General features: G+C 36.8%; 2 protein-coding genes across 7 annotated transcripts; one reads left to right on the forward strand and one right to left on the reverse strand.

Moving 5' to 3' along the window:
* Positions 1-287: 287 nt before the first annotated feature.
* On the reverse strand, positions 288-6,519 carry LOC129429740 (4-galactosyl-N-acetylglucosaminide 3-alpha-L-fucosyltransferase 9). 6 transcript variants are annotated; one of them, XM_055186643.2, is made up of 4 exons: positions 6,407-6,465; positions 5,611-5,685; positions 2,057-2,096; positions 288-1,973 (listed from the first exon to the last, which is right to left on the reverse strand). In XM_055186643.2, the coding sequence occupies exon 4, from the start codon at positions 1,966-1,968 to the stop codon at positions 829-831; it is 1,140 nt and encodes a 379-aa protein (XP_055042618.2). In that variant the 5' UTR covers positions 1,969-1,973; positions 2,057-2,096; positions 5,611-5,685; positions 6,407-6,465; the 3' UTR covers positions 288-828. The 6 variants fall into 6 exon arrangements, with proteins under 6 accessions (XP_055042618.2, XP_055042605.2, XP_073713014.1 ...); XM_055186630.2 differs by having other exon boundaries at positions 288-1,976; XM_073856913.1 differs by having other exon boundaries at positions 5,607-5,685; positions 6,407-6,448.
* Positions 6,520-8,382: 1,863 nt separating this feature from the next.
* fn3krp (fructosamine 3 kinase related protein) lies at positions 8,383-17,045 on the forward strand. Its single transcript, XM_055186669.2, has 7 exons — positions 8,383-8,506; positions 8,588-8,742; positions 9,318-9,469; positions 9,861-9,952; positions 10,048-10,130; positions 10,869-10,991; positions 16,389-17,045. Exons 2-7 carry the CDS (start codon positions 8,602-8,604, stop codon positions 16,725-16,727), a joined length of 930 nt encoding a protein of 309 aa, XP_055042644.1. The 5' UTR covers positions 8,383-8,506; positions 8,588-8,601; the 3' UTR covers positions 16,728-17,045.
* Positions 17,046-19,604: the final 2,559 nt, after the last annotated feature.

Raw genomic sequence — 19,604 nt, forward strand, 5'->3', positions numbered from 1 at the left:
TTAATGATACAGTAATGACCAATTACCTAAAAGTAAGTACCACACATTTGTCGTAAGTACAACTTATTTACCATATATGTACATGGTAAGTACACGTACTGTAAAATAAAGTGCAACCCAACACATTTTTTTATAACTTTTAACACAACTTGTGTTTCATTTGAACACAAAATTAAAACAAAATGACACATAATGTATAGACCGTTTCAGCAGTAACAACATAAACAAATGGCTTTCGTGGAACACACGTAACTTCCGGTAAACTCCGCTAAGAATCAACAACAATAAAGTACTTTTGGTTTATTTATATAACAAGCAAAACAAACAACACATAGGTTGCATAGGAATTGTTATTTTCAACGAGGTATTTGTTCAGGAGTTCAGTTTAGCAACTAGTCAGACCATTAAACAATATGAGGCCGTAAATTAAAGTTCTGACCAGACGCGTAATCGCATCATCGCACATGCAACCGATGAAACTGTCCATATTGTTAAAAAATTAACACATCCTTTCTTAGAAAGACCAGTCTCTTCTTACTTGCTCATCATAATGTGGTATATAATAATAAATATGAAGTAAATTATTAAAGAAGTAAGCCTTAAAAAGTACTTATTATATATTACTGTACTTTTTATATAAAATATTATATAATGTTGTTTAAAAAAATGTAAGTAGATATCACATATTTTTAGTGTTCATTTACTTAACATTGTTAATTTACCCAATTTCCATATTTGTAAAATTAGCTTGAAACATATTAGTGGAAAAAAAGTTTTTTTTAAAGCTGCTAAAATAATCTTACTTACAACATGGATCAAACTGATGAATCAATTAAAGTCTATTTGATTTAAATTCTGATTCTTTAGTCTTACATTGTCTTTTGACCTAAACCATGGCTCATCTAATTCTCCATTCATACCCCAGTACCACTGATAAAGATTGGTAAGCACTTGGTACTCTTTGTGTCGTCTGATGTAATCACAGCTGTAGCAAGCATGCTCTGCAGGAAAAGAGCTGATCTTCACTTCAAAATGTCGCCTCCAGTTGAAGTACCGCCTGTACAGCGTCTCATGCCTGCTTAAAAGAAGCAGATACTTCGCCAGAGCTCTCACAGAAGGAAAGTCATTAACGTGGATAAATGCGTCACGGGGGACGAAACGCTCGTAGTTTTGTCTAGATGGGCCTAATACCACAGGCACAGTACCGAGCTGTAAAGCGTTGTAGAGTTTTTCAGTAATGTAGTCGTTGTGCTCCGAGTTCTCGAATGAAAGATAAAATGTACAGCTGGATAGGATTTCCTGATAACTCTCCTCAGAAACAGGTTGGTCGAAAGCGGCACCAAAGGTGTGGATTTCCACGTACCTCTGGAGCTCCTGGTATATGTGTGCCCTCTTGTGGTAAAACTGAAAGTTACTGACAATCCAACAGATCATTTTGTCCTTCATGGGGGGAATGAAGTGATTCAACTCCTGATGGGTTGGAACGACCCACCCATACGGTACTGTGATATCTGCATCTTGTCTGTAGCTGAGCGAAACATTAAATAGGTTATCCAGATTAGGGATCTGTTGCGTGTTTGATGGCGACTCCAAATTCATCCAAATCCATTTCTTGTGCGGAGGACGAGGGGATGTGGGCAAATTAGAGGAGTCCCAAATAATGTCTCTGTGATGTACAAGGACGGCATCTGCTTTGTCGTAGAGATCACGATCCGCCGTGAGGCGACAGCCGTCTATGTTGAACTGTGACTTGCAGGCGTCTAGGTCAAACGATTTGTTGAAAGGCCAGAGCCAGATGAGAATCAGAACCTCTTTTTGCTCCGATCTGATTGGTCCATTGTGGCGTAAGAAACAATTGAAGGACGAGCTGTCGTACATGAACAGGCAAGAGATCATAAACAGACACATTAGCAGTAAGACACCACGCAGATGGGGACGGGCAAAGCTGCCAACTCTGCTTGACATCATTTCACCTGCTATTAAAACACAGGTAGACAGTTGTAGATTTTATAGTGTTGTTATATTTTATGATTATGGAAGCAGATCTTTTACTCACACTCATCATGTTGTTCCAAACTTGTATGACTTTGTTTTGTCTGTGGAGCACAAAAGATGCTTTAAAAATATTGCTACATGTCTTGTCTTTATAACAGGCATCTCCAACCTCACTCAAACATTTGTTGTTTATTTATTTTTACTTGGATATGTTCAATCATTGTTTAAAATGTTAACATACATAAAACAAACCAAGCTAATATAAAAATATGTCATAAATAAATATTTAAACTGAGGCTATTAAAGGAATGTGCTTTGGCAAGCAACTCACAGTCTTTGTGCGAGCAACCTGTGAATGATAAGAGTGATGCCAAGAACCAAAAATAATAAAAACAAAGCTTCACTGTATGTATACATTATACATTAAACAATATACATCGAGAGGATTTTACCTCATAGAAGAGGCAGAGATAGAGACAAGAAGCTGTTGCAAATGGAGGCCTTTTGGATTTTTGAACTTTTGGGCCCTATTTTAAAGATCTAAGCGCATTGTCTAAAGCGCACGGTCTAAACGGTCCAATGCCACTTTTGCTAATTTAACAACGGAAAAAATGGTTTGTGCGCGAACGCACGGCCTAAAAGGGTTGTTACTATTCTCGTAATGAGTAATGGGTGTGTTTTGGGCATAACGTCCAATGAGAGTCTCAGCTCTCATCCCCTTTAAAGCCAGTTGCTCCTAGCGCCATGACTAATCCCTATTTAGAAAGCGAAATTTGGAAACTAAAAAACTTAATAGAGGAAGAAGACCACTAGATTTTACAGCAATAACAATATGTTTATTTGAACAAAAAATAGAATAAAAATACAAAAAAATACATATATAGTGTATATATAGTAAGCTATGTATACAGTGTATACATACATACAAAACATACATACATAAAAATAAGAGATAAATAAGGACATGTACTTCTCAGCACTTTCAACCCAAAAATGTTATAAATAATAAGTAATTAAAAAAAAATGTTCAAAAGGAGTAGGATGAAGTTCATAAACAAACTTTTCTAATCCCACCCCCTTTCTCTATTTTTATCATTTAGATAAATACACAATAATTCCACAAAATTCTTATTTACATAGATGTACACCTCATGTCTACCTATACAGCTCACATATGCATACACACACAGGCCGCAAACAGATGCAAAGTAGCCTCCAAGTAGCCTCCAGTTTAAGATTGATATTAAAAAAATTGCATTGTTTTCATTTGTATTGAAACTGTTATTTTTTGTTTTCTTTCTTGTTTTCTTACAAGTTTGTTTAGAGCAAATTATTTAATTACTTACCAGGCTACAGGTAAAGCAGCTATTTACGCCTTCTAATGTCTCATAATCGTTCCTCATTTATTTCAAAGAGACTCACTATTAATCTTTTACATTGTAATCTTTAGAATTTTTTATATTTCAAAACGTTTGTGCTGTTGCGCATCCATGTGATAAGCAAACGTGCGTTGTCGTCCCATTTAACTTTATAGGTGCATATTACTAACGCGCTCATTAAATAACAAAAACAATATTGGCACATTGACTTCAGACTTTAGAGCAGGTTTTAATTGGTCAATGGCGTAGTGTATTTTAGTTGCCTCAAATAGCCACATGCAAACAATGCGCCTGAACACACCTCGTTTTCAGACCAGAATGCCCACGGGCACAAAATTGGGCGCAAATGCATTTGCTACTTAAAGGCATACCATGGAACTTTTTGGTCACTAGGGGGTGCTAGACATGTATTTTTCACGTCTAGCCCCCCTAGAGGCCACAAGCGCCGCAGCACTGTCGCAAAGGAAAAGAAGACAACTCTTTAGGTCACAAAGTGTGCCTTCCAGCATGTCATATGAATATAATTTCATGGGTTTTATTTTATTTCAAACACCTAAAGATCACGTAGCTCATGTTTTGAAGCCAGTTGTAACGGTGATCGCTTCGTTAAAGTTTTTATTTAAAAAAATATTGCCTTAAAGGGGAATCTAACCCGGATCACCCGTGTGCTAGGTCCATGACACCACCACGGCACCTCAATGTCACGTGATATAAGTCTCTCTCTAAACTCTCCAAGTAGGCTCCAGTAAAATTCACATAAAAAAGACTTATATATGCAAGCAATATAACATTACTTACTAGTACAAAAGCATGAGGGCCAAGTCAGCATCGGTCAGAAACCCCTCCTCCTCCTCCTCCTCCTTTAGTTCACACCAGCGAGCGAACGCTGGCCCAATATAATTCATCCTCGTCCTTCTTTTTATTCTGTTTTGTGCTCGGGTTACTACTCGAAACCCCAAGTTTAAAAGTATGAGTAAAAGCGATACAGACCCCGTCAGGCTATGGTAGACATGTCATTTAACCTATTTTAAGTGACAAGGGTCTTGAAAATATATTCTGAAGGTTGAAAAACTACAAAGTGTCACTTTAAATAACGTGGCGCTAAACGTGAAAATGATATTTGCGCCGGGTTGGAACTGCAAAAGACACTTTTGTCGCGCATTGCACCGGGTGTATACGCTAGAGCCCTAAATCTTTATTTCTTGACAGTATGAATGAAGAATTTGAACTTTCTTACTTTTTTGTGATTTTATTTTCTGAAACTTTATTTTTGTATGTTTTATGTTATATTAGACTCTCTTTTAGGGATACTTGATAATTGATGGTCATTGGTGCTAATTGATGATTGCGACAATTCTGACTCTCCAATTGCTTGCCTTTCTAGAAGGAGAGTGTTTGTTTGTTGCATATTGAGCGCTGACGATAGCAATCTGCTGAAACGTTTGCTCATGTTCCTCGGTTTTAAACACAGACTTTGCACTTTATTGCACTGTGCATTTCATTTAATAAATTTTGTACTTTTCTAGACTTCACTCTTTTTTTGCATTCAGTGTGCGGCCAGCCATTTTTTCTGTTTTGTTAAAGAAATTATACAGCAATCTTTATGGTTTAAAATATTTATACGATACATTTTTTACGTTTTGTAGCTGTAAAAACATAATAATGCTACGATTAAATATTGCAAACACGTCTACATTGTATGCTTCAGCATCTTTTTAAACGTACAAAAAAAGTATTAATAGTGAGACTAGCTGCACGAACTCATAGCCAAAACAATAAAAAGTAAAAAGACAGAAACATTATTATATTTACTATCTTTGGGACAGCCTTCACTTCGAGAGAGCAGGTTATGTCTTACAATGCTGCCTATACAGACAGCTCACAATAGATTTTGGAAAGTTCCAGAATTTATAAGGTGCAAAGGGCACCTTTTTACTTAACTATTTACACGTGTTTCTTTAAGATGTTATGAGTCATTACACAGGTAACAGAAGAGGTTACTCTTTAAACCCAATGTGTGTTTAACTATGTTTCAAGTAGTAAAGTCATAGAAAATACAAGACCAGAATTGTACATGCTGTGCATACATTTAACACTAATCGTTCACAATAAAACAATTCAATATGTTATGGAGAATGTATTGTGAAATCAAATGTGTAGCAGTGTGGGATAATACACAAACAGTGTTTTTCATTTACAGTATAGTCACTAGTTACAGTAAAACACACTTACTTACAGTTGTGATATGTGGTTGCTGATGTGATTATTCTCATAGATTTCTTTTTTATGTTTCCGATTCTTATCCTGTTTCCTGTGAAAGTGTACAGCTTTAATTGAACTTTAATAATATACTTGCATATTATAATGGTGATATGTCTGGTTTTATTGTTACCATTGTGATAACTGAATGTTTTGTTATGAACGCATGTTAGCATGTTGAATTGGAAAGGTCAAATTAATGTACATTTTCTAAAACCACTGGATTTGCTCGTTTAAGATTTTTAATTTGTTACTTTTTAAAGGGGAGTCTTGCGTTTTTATTTTACGCTTTTTAATCACTTAATCACAATACCACACATTAAAAAGAAAAATGTGCTGTTATTGCTGTATATCCAATAAAAATACTTATTTTCATTGGCATAATCTAATGTAGATTTTACTAAATGAAGTACATTAACTATACATCCCAGCCAGCAGTTTAGCATTTTCAATCTGAGACAGAATACGTCTAACCATTGCCCAAAAATAAATAAATGAATCCAACACCTTATAATCACTGTTGACATTGCTTACATCTCACAAGTTATTCTGTCAAAAATGATATACAACCAAATATAATTTTATTTAGGCCATAAGTGGTTAGTCAGACTACATTTGGTTTATTAGACAGTTGCTGGGATATATTTAAACATTTTGTGCATGCTTAAATTGAGCTTTTAAATGTACTGTAACACAAAACACATAATAAAATAAATAAATAAACACGTCCAACAACAAAGGTAACATTGTAGTTATCCAACAAAATAACTTACCTTAATAGACGTGTGCCATATGTGAATGTGGACCCAGGTCTAATCAGATTCATTTTAAACCATAAACAATATGTTGTCATTACACATTTGACACCTCCCTTCTTGAACATTGCCCTCTTCAAGTTTATGGTGTAGTGGCAAACCTGAAGTCTGCTGACAGCTTGAGGTCTTATTTTCTCTTTCTCTCTGTAGGGAACAGTCTGTAATTGTGTTCTTTCCTTGATAATGACACAGCAACAGTCAACGTTAATGCATACAACTCAATCATACATCACTGTCATAATCACACAATTATGATCAAGCAAGGTGTGCGAATGTCTTGCGTACTGATTTGAATTGACTGATTCTTAATGAACCAGCAGGGGTTCTTCGACAGGGAAGCAACTGTTAAAGTCGAACTTTTTATTTAGCAGTTGGATAATAATAGCATTCTGCATGCTTTTTAAAATAAAATTGTATTCATAATATGGTCAATCATTATTAAATTATGTTTATACATCACCTCACCAATTTTAAATACTTATACTTGGGCCTGCTGGGAAGTTGCAAAATTATCAGTACCATCCTGATCATGTTTTTATGTAGATTTTAAAACCAGCCAAACTGGTTTATATAACTTGACATTATATATACACTGATTGAATAGTTAATCATTGACCTAACAGCTGCTTTATCACAACAGCCTCCTTATGGTTTACATGTGTACGGCTCTCTGCTTCCTCAGCCGAGAGTTTGGTTTCTCTGAAAGACTTTACTTCATTTACCTTTTGAGTCCCATTGATTTTTTTTCCCTGTCACCATTGGCACTGTGACGTTTGTAGAGTACTGCTTTTTGTATGAAAAGACGCCATAAACGTGTTGTAAAAATTACACAATTTTTGCACAATTTTATTGATTTTATTCTGCATCTATTATCCTAATTTCATCTTTATCCTCTAATAAAGCAGCCTGACTTTTTTTCGAGAATAATAAAAAAAACACAAAACCATTTGTTCAACATAGCCTACATCACAGAGTTGCAGGATAGCATAATAAAAACATAATGATGATCTTTGTTTTCGGTAATGTACTATTTCTCCTTTATTTAAAATTTAGTTTACTGGGTTGGATTATGGCCTAACTACTGTATACTGAGCTATCTGCAGGACCTTTATACCACTAGGCTATAACCCAGCTGAAGGGGTAATAAATGTAGTCATTTTATATTATTTTTATTTATACCCTTTATTCAGCCAGGAAAAGCCTCTTTGAGATTAAAAAATATTTTTACAGGAGTGCCTTGAGTCTGACCCTAGAAATGCAGCTTAAAAGATAACTTGGGGGCGAGTTAAAACATGAACTGTAATGTTTAAGATGTTAATGATCTCTGTTATGTATAAAGAATCCACATTTATTTAATTTATATTTTATGTGTTTAAAAAATTAGGATGGGTTCGTTTGATGTGTTAATATTATATTTGACGAATAAGCTCATGCTCAAATACGCTGCTTGTGCTGTTTTAAGGACCTAACAGCAGAGAGCGCCAGTGAACAAAAAATGTGTGAGAAATGCCAACGAAGAGAGATGCACTTGATTTTTTCAAACCAGTACAAATAAAACAAACACTGAGTATACTGTACAATATTAAAAGCGTTTTAAGCAGCATTCAGAGTAACGTGCATTTGCACATGCATTTTATCATTGTTAGTAATTTAATTATTATTATAATTTAATTATGTTAGATACTTTTTATTTAATTTATGAGTAAATATTAAACTCTGTTTTCAGCTTCATTAAAAATAAATGTATGGACTTGAAAAAAATAAAAACAATACTAAACATATCTTCTTAAAAATAAAAGCGAATACAAAATATTAAAATTTATTTAAAATTATAATTAATTACAACAAATTAATTAAAAATAAAACTAAATGTTGAAATTATTTTTTTATGTTCTCATTCGAACAACAGTGTTATTAAAACACTACAACTAAAACTTTCACACGCACGAAGTTATTCAGGACTTTTATTTTGACATCTTGTTAAGCGACAGTAATCCTGCACACGCCAATGTTGTTATACGACACATGTAGTCACCAAGAAGCAGTTATTTATTAACTGTAAGTAAGTTGCAGCAATATAAATCAGTTGTGTGGGACCCGATAACTTTTATATGACTGTATTTGGTTTTGTTGTGACAGATCTGTAGTGACAGATGGAGGCGTTGCTGAAGCGAGAGCTGGGCACGGTGCTTTTAAAAAGCGCTGGACATTCAGCTGGAGGATGCATCAGTGAAGGCCAAAGCTATGACACTGATACTGGACGAGTGTTTGTCAAGATCAATCACAAAGAGGAGGTCTTACATCTTCCTGAATTTCACTCATTAAAGATATTACAAACATTAAAAAGTAAAGTTCAGTGCATACTTGAATTAAAGTTATTCCTCCTACATTAAAATCTTTAAAAGTCAGAAACATCCCTAAAATACTTTGAAATTTAATCCATATTTAGTATACGACAAAACACATTTTGATGCATTCTATTTACATTTATGCATTTGGCAAATGCTTTTATCAAAAGTGACCTACAGTGCCTTTCAGATACATTTTTATCAGTATGTCTGTTCTCTGGGATCAAACCCTTTGCACTCCTAATTCAATGTTAAATTACCTGAGGTACAAAAATGTTTAATGTATGGGGTATGAACTATTTTGTGTGTTTAACTATTATTTTTCACCTAGGGCCGATCAAAATGTTTTGGCTTCAATTATTCATGATGTGTAATAATAAAAAATGTAAAGTGCTGCAGGTTGATTCATAGGCTGTCAATAACCAACCAGTTTTTATTTAAATATGTTTTTTTACTTTCTCTCTCTTTTTCATTCACCTGCTTTCTCTCTCTCTCTCTACTACTGTATATTTCTTTCTTAGGCTAGAAGGATGTTTGATGGAGAGATGGCGAGCTTGGAAGCGATCCTGTCAACAAACACAGTCAAAGTACCCAGACCTGTAAAGGTTGTGGACCTTGAGAGAGGGGGATCTGTTTTCATAATGGATCATGTGGATATGAGGAGCTTAAATAAGTAAGACCCAAAACAATGCGAATTAGGGTGGCCATTCGTGCCAGTTCCGCCGGACACGTCTCAAACAGGATTTCGTGTGCATTCTCCGGAAGTCGTGTTGCTCGACCGCATACGTCATCGAGGTTTTCACATTTTAGTTGAAAAACATTAGAAAATCAAGATTTATTTCTTTTAAGACATACAAACATTGTAGTTTCATTCTTACCTTGAAATGCTTTTCTGCAATTGAACACAAAATATTAAACCTTGATGACGTATGCAGTCGACCAATGCGACTTCCTGTTCGGGACGTGTCCAGCGGAATTAGCACGAATGGCAACCCTAATGCGAATCCATTAAAAATCTAAAGGAGGTGGATTAATAACATGTGGGTCATTGTTTGCTTTTGTAGATACTCAGCCAAGCTTGGGGATCAGCTGGCTGATCTGCATCTTCACAACAAGAGACAGATAGAGAAAGAAAACAAGGAGCAGCAGACTGTTGGTAACGTGTTTGAATGTGGCAATTTAAACAGCTTTAAATGGCCTGATGGCACTTTTCAACTAAAATTTTCAAATTTGGTTTCTGTATCTTTAAAGGAAAAGGATCAGGACAGTCTGAAATTGCTGCAGTCAACAAGTTTGGGTTTCATGTGACCACATGCTGCGGTTATCTCCCTCAGGTGAGCATTTACAATCTAATCAATCACGTGGAGGGAATTATATTAAAGGAACACGCCCACATTTTGGGAATTTAGCTTATTCACCGTATCCCCCAGAGTTAGATAAGTCCATACATACCTCTCTCATCTCCGTGCGTGCTGTAACTCTGTCTGACGCAGCCCCCGCTAGCTTAGCTTAGCACAAAGACTGGAAATGCATGGCTCCAGCTAGTATACTGCTCCCAATAAGTGACAAAATAACGCGATCATTTTCCTATTTATGTGATCTGCTCGCAGCACACGAGAAGCCCCTGGTGAGGAGCAGAGAGTTCGGTCAGAGTTGTGCAAATCACTCCGCCCATGCGGCAGTGCTTCGTCTTCAGAGAATATAGTTCTCAGTATGTATACTGTTAAAAGATCGCTGTGTCTCATATCACCTTGTTATTTGTACACGTTTTGACTATACAAATCACAACACATAAATAGGAAAATGATCGCGTTATTTTGTCACTTATTGGGAGCAGTATACTAGCTGGAGCCATGCATTTCCAGTCTTTGTGCTAAGCTAAGCTAGCGGGGGCTGCGTCAGACAGAGTTACAGCACGCACGGAGATGAGAGAGGTATGTATGGACTTATCTAACTCTGGGGGATACGGTGAATAAGCTAAATTCCCAAAATGTGGGCGTGTTCCTTTAAGAGATTTTTGAAGGTGTATCATTTATCCAGTAAAATGTCTTTATTTTTCTATCTTTTTTTAGGTAAATGACTGGCAGGATGATTGGGTGTCTTTTTACTCTCAGCAAAGGCTTCAATATCAGCTTAGCTTGGTGGAGCAGTCATATGGAGACAGAGAAGCCCGGGAACTATGGACCAAACTCCAAGTAAAGCATACAGCTCAGATTGTTATTATGCATTAATTGGCACAATATCCAAAACTTAAAAATATTTTAATGAACACACACATTTATATGGCTGTCAGTAGATCTTGGAGATGGCCAGTATATCACACGTGTAATGAAATAATGTTTGTAAATGTCATATGGTTATTATAGAGCAATCATCATCAATCATCAATCGGCTGCAAACAGGGTAGGTTGACAGTCGGTCACTAATTTTGTCCATTCCTCGCAATTTTTGGCAACTTTTCGTAGTTCGCTCATTGTTGCTGGTACGTCCTTGTTGATAAGTTCCCCGATATATTGGTGGTATAGTTTTCGCGCTCTGCCTTGACCTCTTTTGCCATGTCGCTGTTGTGGGGTGTACAGGACGTACTTGTTGATCAAGTCACTCTCATGTCTTCTTAGGGATTGTCCTACAAATCTTAACTGCCTCTGTTGTACTTGAAGGACAAGTTGGTTGCGGCCGACTCTTTCTTAAACCTCTTTATTGCTTTTCTTGTCCAGACGTTTTATGCCTAGCATGATTCTGTAACAGTTGGTAGCAAAGCTGTTAAGTTGGTCTCTGAGTTTACTGTTAAGGATCCAGCTCTCGCAGCCATAGAGCAGGATTGAGACACACGCAGTTTCAAATATATTGATTTTAAGTGTAATTGGAATAGTTCTTGACTGGAATACATTCTTCATGTTCCAGAAGGCCCCCCATGCTTGACCTCTTCGGATTTTGATGTCAGATTCGCTAGAGGTGATATGGGAGCCAAGATATTTAAAGTTCTTTGTCCATTTGATTGTTTGTCCATCTAGCTCTATGTGCTGATGATTATGTGTTGCCATGTCCAGACTGGTATGTTCTTGTTTACTCATAGCTTCCAGGGCTCTAGAGTGCGACCTAATTTTTCAATGGTGCGGCAGGGCTCGAAATTGCGACCATTTTGGTCGCATATGCGACCGAAATTTAATCTGTGCGACCTTAAAATATATTTGGGAGCATTTGTGCGACTGCCCATTTTGTTGTGACGCGAGTTGATTGTGATCCTGCGTGCTGGCGCTGTCCCAGGTTCAGTGTTCTCTCCAACGATACATAACCAATCAAATTTCACCATTAAGTTCTTGCGTTTAATGAAGACCGTAGATTGGCTAATATGAGCGTCAGTCATTCCTTGTTGCCGTGAAGCGCGGAAATGTGAAAAGACGAACGCGTCGCGAGCATGACGAGAGCGAGCCGATTACAGCCAAGGTTATTACTGTATTTTTTGACGACGATCCGGATTCAAATGTAACTCCACCACCAGAAAATACGAGGTGACGTTAAACCTTTCAGAGAGAGTGGCTTAAAGATTTCGAGAGTCTCCGCTATGAAAATGTAACTTACTGTGTTTACTGTAAATCCTGTAAAACGGCGTTAATGGCGGAATCAAAACATTTTAAGCGCCAGACGTACCTTGCTTAAACATGGCGAAAGTGCCAAAAACACAAGACGTGTCATGACAAATGTGTTTATTGTTGATGGAGACACCGACCTGTCTGTCAAAGTGTGTTTGATGGTGTATGTGCGCATGCGCTGGTGAATGGACATTCGACAAACATCCTTGTGGTCCATGTTGCTGTGGAATACGACAATGCTGATGGTATGTTTTTGTTGGTTTTTTAAAACATTGCCTATTTAGTAGTAAAAGCATCCTGGTAATGCAGTTATCAATACCAATATATATTAGCCTTCTATATTAGGGTCACTTTTGTAATGTCACAATTAATCAGTGTTTTACGTGTGTGCTAGATTTTCTATGTAATCTTAATCATGTTACCTGTAATTGTTAAATTATTATTGCTGCTATACTATTTCAACAGCATTTGGGTATTAATTTAGGAATTTATGCAGCAAAAAATAAAATAAAATAAAATAGAGAGAGGTGAGTCCGTCAGATAAACAGAGTGGATGTAGCCGCAGATGATAAGAGAAGAGGAAAAGAACGATTGATAACTTTTTCGTTAAGAATGTTAAGTTAATGCCTGATCCATCCGAAGATCATAACCAATGCTCTGATATCAACCTCCCGTCACATCAGGTCTGAACCCGAAGACGGAATTAGGTAATGATGAGCCTCTTACAATCGAGTCAGAGCCAGAGCATAATTCTTTTGAAGAAAATTATTTGAACGTAACCCCGAACAGCAATGTCGCGTGCCGTGCGCCAAATTTATAGAAAAAAGCCAGGAGTCAGGACCGCTGTTTTCTTCATAATCTTACTTCCAAATCTAATCCTATAAACTTTTTGGTGTTTGCTGTATCGCTATTACCGCCCTGCCAGACTGTCTTAAATGGAGAAATAAGTTAATTCCTTGATTTGCGTTGTTGATTCATTTATAAATTATTCCCCCAAGGGTTTAGATTATGCACAAAAAGCATTAAAATGAATAGAACATGATGATTACATCTTTCTTTTGTGAAAAAATAATTAAATAAATAAGCCTACATAAAATGTGTTTAACTTAAATATTAGCATATTAACAAAACGAATTCAAAAGTAGCCTATAGCCTATATGAGTTTATTTTTTGTGTGACGCGCTCCAAATCCGATGCAGCACAAAAAACTTTTTTATGCAATCTCATCACACGTTTCATGCCATCACCGGCGCGGGTTTACGCAGGGCAGCGAGAAAAATACATTGAACTTTAAACATTTAACATTCTACTTGAGTTTTTTTGGACATCCCTTTGGAATGACTGCAATCATATCATCAATTTAAAAGGTATAAATATAAGCGCAGCGCTTATGAGTGTTCAAACACTGCTGACCGCTCAGCTGTCAATCTGCCGACCCCCACAAAGTTTCACATTAAATGTTAATATATTTGTCCAGTCATTGTCCTGTGCTTATTTCTGTCAATGTTCTACATGAAGATTTTTAAAGGTTTCTACTTACTTCACGATTTGCGGTACGGCCGGTCGCAGTCTTTATGTAAAACGGGCGGGTATGAAATAAATTGATGCTGATGTCGGATAACGGGTCAAGTGTTATTTTAATCGCGCAGATGCGGGTTATCAAACAGGAATGTGCATGACTCGTATAAGGAAAATTATAAAATAGCCTACATGTTTATATTCTGTATTAAACCACCATGGGCACTAAACTTGCGGTGTTAAAGGGACAGTCCACCCAAAGGTGACAGTTCTGTCATCGTTGGCTCTCCCTCATTTTGTTACAAACCTGTATAAATGTCTTTGTTCTGATAAACACGAAGCAAGATATTTTGAGGAATGTTAATAACCAAACCAAGCATGAGCCCCATTCACTTCTAAAAAATACTATGGAGGTGAGTGGGGCTCATGAATGGTTTGGTTGCAAGCATTCCTCAAGGTGTTTTCGTTCGTGTTCCCCGGAGCGGGGACATTTGTGCAGGTTTGTAACAACATGACAGAGTTTTCATTTTTGGGTGAACTATAAATCCGATGCGGTCAAAAATTAGGGTGCACTTAACTTTTGTGCTGGTGCACCTAAGAAAAAATGTTAGGCGCACCAGTGCAACCAGTGCAAAAAGTTAGTCTAGAGCCCTGGCTTCTGTTTTGCCTATATTAACTTGAAGGCCTACTCTCCTGGCCCACTTTGCTGTTGTTGTGAGTTGTTCCTGTGCTCTATCCAGGGTGTTTTCAAACAGGGCAATGTCATCAGCGAAATCCAGGTCAAATAGTGATACTTCTGGATTTCTGCTGGATTCTTTTAAATGTGTTACGATTCCATGCGATGATGTGTTCCTTGCATGCTCTTCTTCAGCTCGTGTTAATACATAGTCTATGATGATTATAAATAGGAAGGGAGCTAGGGTGTCACCTGTTGTAGTGTGGAAATGGTCAGACAGCTTCCTTTCTACTAGTACATGACTCTTTGACTTATTGTATAGTGTGCGGATCGCACTTACTATTTTGTCTGGGATCCCATAATGTCGTAGTATGTCAAACATGGTTGATCTCTTGATTGAATTGAATGCCTTCTTGAAATCTACAAAGGTGATGTAATAATCAAGTTTCTTGTCTTGAAAGCCTTCGATTATTCTACGCAGGATGTGAACTTGTTCTGTACATCCTCTCACTCTGAAGCCAGCTTGATTGGCACGTAGAATCTTGTCGATCGGATCTCTTATTCGGTAAAGAAGGACTTTGTTGTATACTTTGGCGGTGACCGACATTAGGCTGATCCCTTCATTAGGGTGAGGTCTCCTTTTTTGGGAAGTGGTACTATCAGGTTCGTGGTGAACTGTTCTGGTGCTTTTTCTTGACCATATACATCGTTGCAGATGTTACAGATGAGATCGGCAACATAGTCTCCTCCATATTTGAGTGCCTCTGGTGTGATTGCATTATCGCAGCCAGGTGATTTGCCACTCCTTTATATTTGGTATAGAGCAATACCAAACCTACATGCCCTTGTTTGAGATATATTATTTGTTAAATCTTCATTTATTCACTAATGGGTGGGTGCAGTGAATTACCAAACTCACTGTTCAGATCTTAATAATGGGAGAATGTGCTTTCATGCCCAATTAAAGGGTTAGTTCACCACATAATTGCAATTTTATCAAAAATCACTTACCCCTGTGTCGTTCTAAACCACCAAGTCCTTTGATTGTCTTCAAAACACATTTTCAGATATTTTATCTATATCACATTTAAGATATTTTAGTCACAAGTCACGGGTTTTCATAAAAAAGATCTAATGCTGCGTTCACACCAGCCGCTGTAGAGGCGTCAAGTGCGAGTGATTTCAATGTTAAGTCAATGTGAAGACGCATTGAAGCACGTCTGGAGTTGTCGCTGCGCCCCTAGTTCATGCAAATGCCGCAAATTGAGCGTTGCCGCGGGAAACGTGCGAGATGAAAAATTTGAACTTTAGCAGAAAAACGTGTTGCGTTAACCAATCATGAGCTTGCTCTAGTAGTAAAGTGATTACAGGAAGCGAGCAGAGTCTTAGAAGCCCCTCCCATGACACAAATTTTCGTGTGAATTTCTCGATGACTAGAATTTCACGTGCGGCTTTCACGTGTAAATGAAGCGAGTAAACTCAAAATGCTCAAGCGTCAAACTAGACGCGGTTCACGTGAATTTGACGCCGCAAACGCGGCTGGTGTGAACCCACAGTAAAAATGTGTTCTGAAGACAATCGAAGGACTTTGGAACTATATGGTTAATTTATGATAAATATGTAATTTTGCGGTGAACTAACCCTTCAACTCACTGATATATAAATTAAACTTTACAATCAATCCATGGGTCATATATGGTCCGAACCGCAGGGCTCAGTCCATACAGATCATGGATCGGCAACGACAAATCGTCTATAGGTACAGTATAGCACACAGTCTCTCATTGTTTGTATGATCTGTTCAGCTGAAGATCCCCGAGTTGTTCACAGACGTTGAAGTTGTCCCAGCTCTTCTGCACGGAGACCTCTGGGGAGGAAATGTAGCTGAATGTTCTGATGGTCCCGTCATCTTTGACCCAGCGTCTTTTTATGGACATTCAGAGTTTGAACTGGCTATTGCTGGCATATTTGGTGGCTTTGGGAGCTCTTTTTACAATGCTTACCATGAGAAGATCCCAAAGACAGCTGGGTTTGCAAAGAGGCAGCAACTGTACCAACTTTTCCACTACCTGAACCACTGGAATCACTTTGGTGCTGGATACAGAGGCTCTTCCTTACGCATCATGAAAGATCTTGCCAAGTAAACAGACTCTATAAATGTTTATGTTAAACTAACCCACAAATAAACCTTAACATTTTGTGCATGACCATGCTTGCAACAAACATTTCCAGTGTGATGAGACAAACGGAGACAAAGATATTTGTATTGATGAAAATATATTTAACAAAGAAAAGTCATTGTACTTTCAAATGGTCATTGTTTAAAATGTAACATTCCTAATTGTGAATTGCACTTTAACCGTAAACTGTTAATGCTTTAAAAAGAGCTTGTCGTGACTCATGGCACTTTGATTTCAAATCAGATGTGTGCATTATGTGTCAATAAATATTATTCCATAACATTGCTGTGTCAAGGTGCATGAGTTAAATATGTTTCATGTTGGCATAAGCCGTATTCGGACGGTAATTGTTAGTTACTCATGAGGATGTCAGTAAAAATATATTTGCATGCCTGCTCCACGATAAAACTCATGCATTCGGATGAAGACAAATTCATGGTGAATATGTGAGTTTATAATTCATAACACCTGGAAATGAGCTGCACGTGTGGTTAATTAGCATGACCTGGATACTTGATTATATCTATATTGAATACTGTTGTGTGATTGAATATTTTTTAATTGTATTTAGCACTTGTTGCTGCTAATAGACATTTTAAACGTTTTTGTGATTTTCGTGTAAATGTTCAAAATGCATGCAAAGAAATCCACTTTACTGGTGCAGAATAAACGTGAAGTGCGTGACCATATGGTGCTTTTCAGTGGTCATAAAGGCAGTGCAGGATAACTTTTGCATTAAACCTCTTTTATAAACTCAGAGATCTGGATTCATTCATATTGACATTCTGTATTCGGATGGCAATAACCACTGACAACCCTCTGTAAATGCTTACGTCCCTATGAGAAACAATTACCGTCCAAATAGTGTGGACCAAGCACCCTATCTACATACACTGCTTTGTAAAGTTTAGGGTCACTTGCTCATTGTTTATTAATCATTTTCCTACATTTTAGAATAATAGTAAGCTCATTAATACTGAAATTACTTAAATGGTAATGTACTGCAATGATGTTGTGACAAAAAGTTAAAGGAACAGTATGTAGGATTGTGGCCAAAACTGGTACTGCAATCACAAAACTTGTGGCTAAAACTGGTACTGCAATCACACAACTGGTGGCCAATACACAAAATGACAACATAAACATCATTTGAGGGCTGCAACTCCACTTTTTAAATGACAATATCCTGGCCACACCACTGTTGTGAGTGACACAAGTATTTGAAATGAAAATGATTTCTTAATGTCTAGTGACATATCAGGACCATTTTATGATTAATTGATATAAATGTCTTACATACTGTTCCTTTAAATGTACATAGTTAAATATAAAAAAATTTGTATAGCACTTTTTACAATACACATTATTTCAATGATTTGATTTTTGTATATTACAATGAAGAGTAATAGGTTATCATGTTATGTTCGTATTGCAGAAGTGTACAGTTGCAAATGCAGTATAATTAGCATAGATGCGTTTCATAAACATTTCAAGCTAAAGATAATCATTTGCATTTGATCTGATATAATTGCAGTCAGTGATATAAGATGAATTTTGTGAATGCTTGGTTAAAGTGATGTGTCTTTAAACTAGATTTAAACTTTGACACTAGCTGCGTTTACAGACAATTGTAATCAGTTTGGGGGCAGGATGGGCAGGAGTTATCTAGGGAAACTTTTATACAAATTTGTTTAAACTGTCTTAATATTCGAATACATAATTAAAATGTAAGTACTCTGAAAAAGAGAGTATAAAAATAGAGTGTCTGTAGACCTCTCACGACTGTTTTAAACACAGCTAATTATTTCCATTCGGGACGAAACAAATGATTGGGTATTGGTATATAAAGACAGTTTAAGCAAATTTGTAGAAAGGTTTTTTGGATAATTCCTGCCTATCCTAGGTACAGTAATTTTCGGTCTATAAGTCACGTTTTCTTTTTTTATAACTTGGCTGGTGCTGCGTCTTATAGTCAGGTGCTCCTTGTAAGTCAGTATGAATTAATTTTGACATTTATGAGGCACGAGACAACATTACCATCTACAGCCGTGAGAGTCCGATATCATGCTTCTGTATTTATGTAATTCAATGGATTCAGTAATGTGGGATGACGAGTATGCGAACGTCACGCTAGTTGGCTTGTTCGGTTAATTTAGCCTATTCAACCTTCCAGGTAAGTTTTATATGCTATGGTTTATTGTTTAAATAACTGATAATATTACTTTAACGTACAGACATCTATTCAGTCTGCTGTTCTGTCTGCTATTGTTTAGTTGAATAACTTACCTTTCCAGATTAAATGTCTGTTCTTCGGCATGGATTTTGTGAAATAATTTTCTAAATAAACGCAACGTATAGTCCACTACGACTTATATATGTTATTTCGTCTTAATGACGCATTTTTGAAGGATGCAGTTTATAGCCTGGAAAGTACGGTAGACAGATTAATCGGTTTTGCCATTTATTTGGCACCGATAGTTAAAAGTTTTTCGTAAATTGGTGTTTTTGCTGCTGCTTGATAAATATAATCAACACGCCAAAAATCTTCATGTGCTCATCGGTTATTATGCACAGCGATTTTAGAAAGATGGCTAAAATCAGGGGTTAATGTCATAAGTGGGTGAGCTTTTCTGCATATGAAATGGGTAATATTGTCAAGGTTTCTGAGGTAAAAGAAAGCTACTTTTGTCACATGTGAGATGCACTAAAAGGATGTGATAATTTTGCGAATGAAAAAGATCTTAGAGTATGGTACCGTAGCTTTTTTAGTACATTAATTTGTTCTCACATATAATTTCTTAAAGAGATCATCACCCACAGACTTATATACACAAACACAAC

The sequence above is a fragment of the Misgurnus anguillicaudatus genome, chromosome 19 (genome assembly GCF_027580225.2).
Source record: "Misgurnus anguillicaudatus chromosome 19, ASM2758022v2, whole genome shotgun sequence".
In the NCBI taxonomy this organism is placed as follows: Eukaryota; Metazoa; Chordata; class Actinopteri; order Cypriniformes; family Cobitidae; genus Misgurnus; species Misgurnus anguillicaudatus.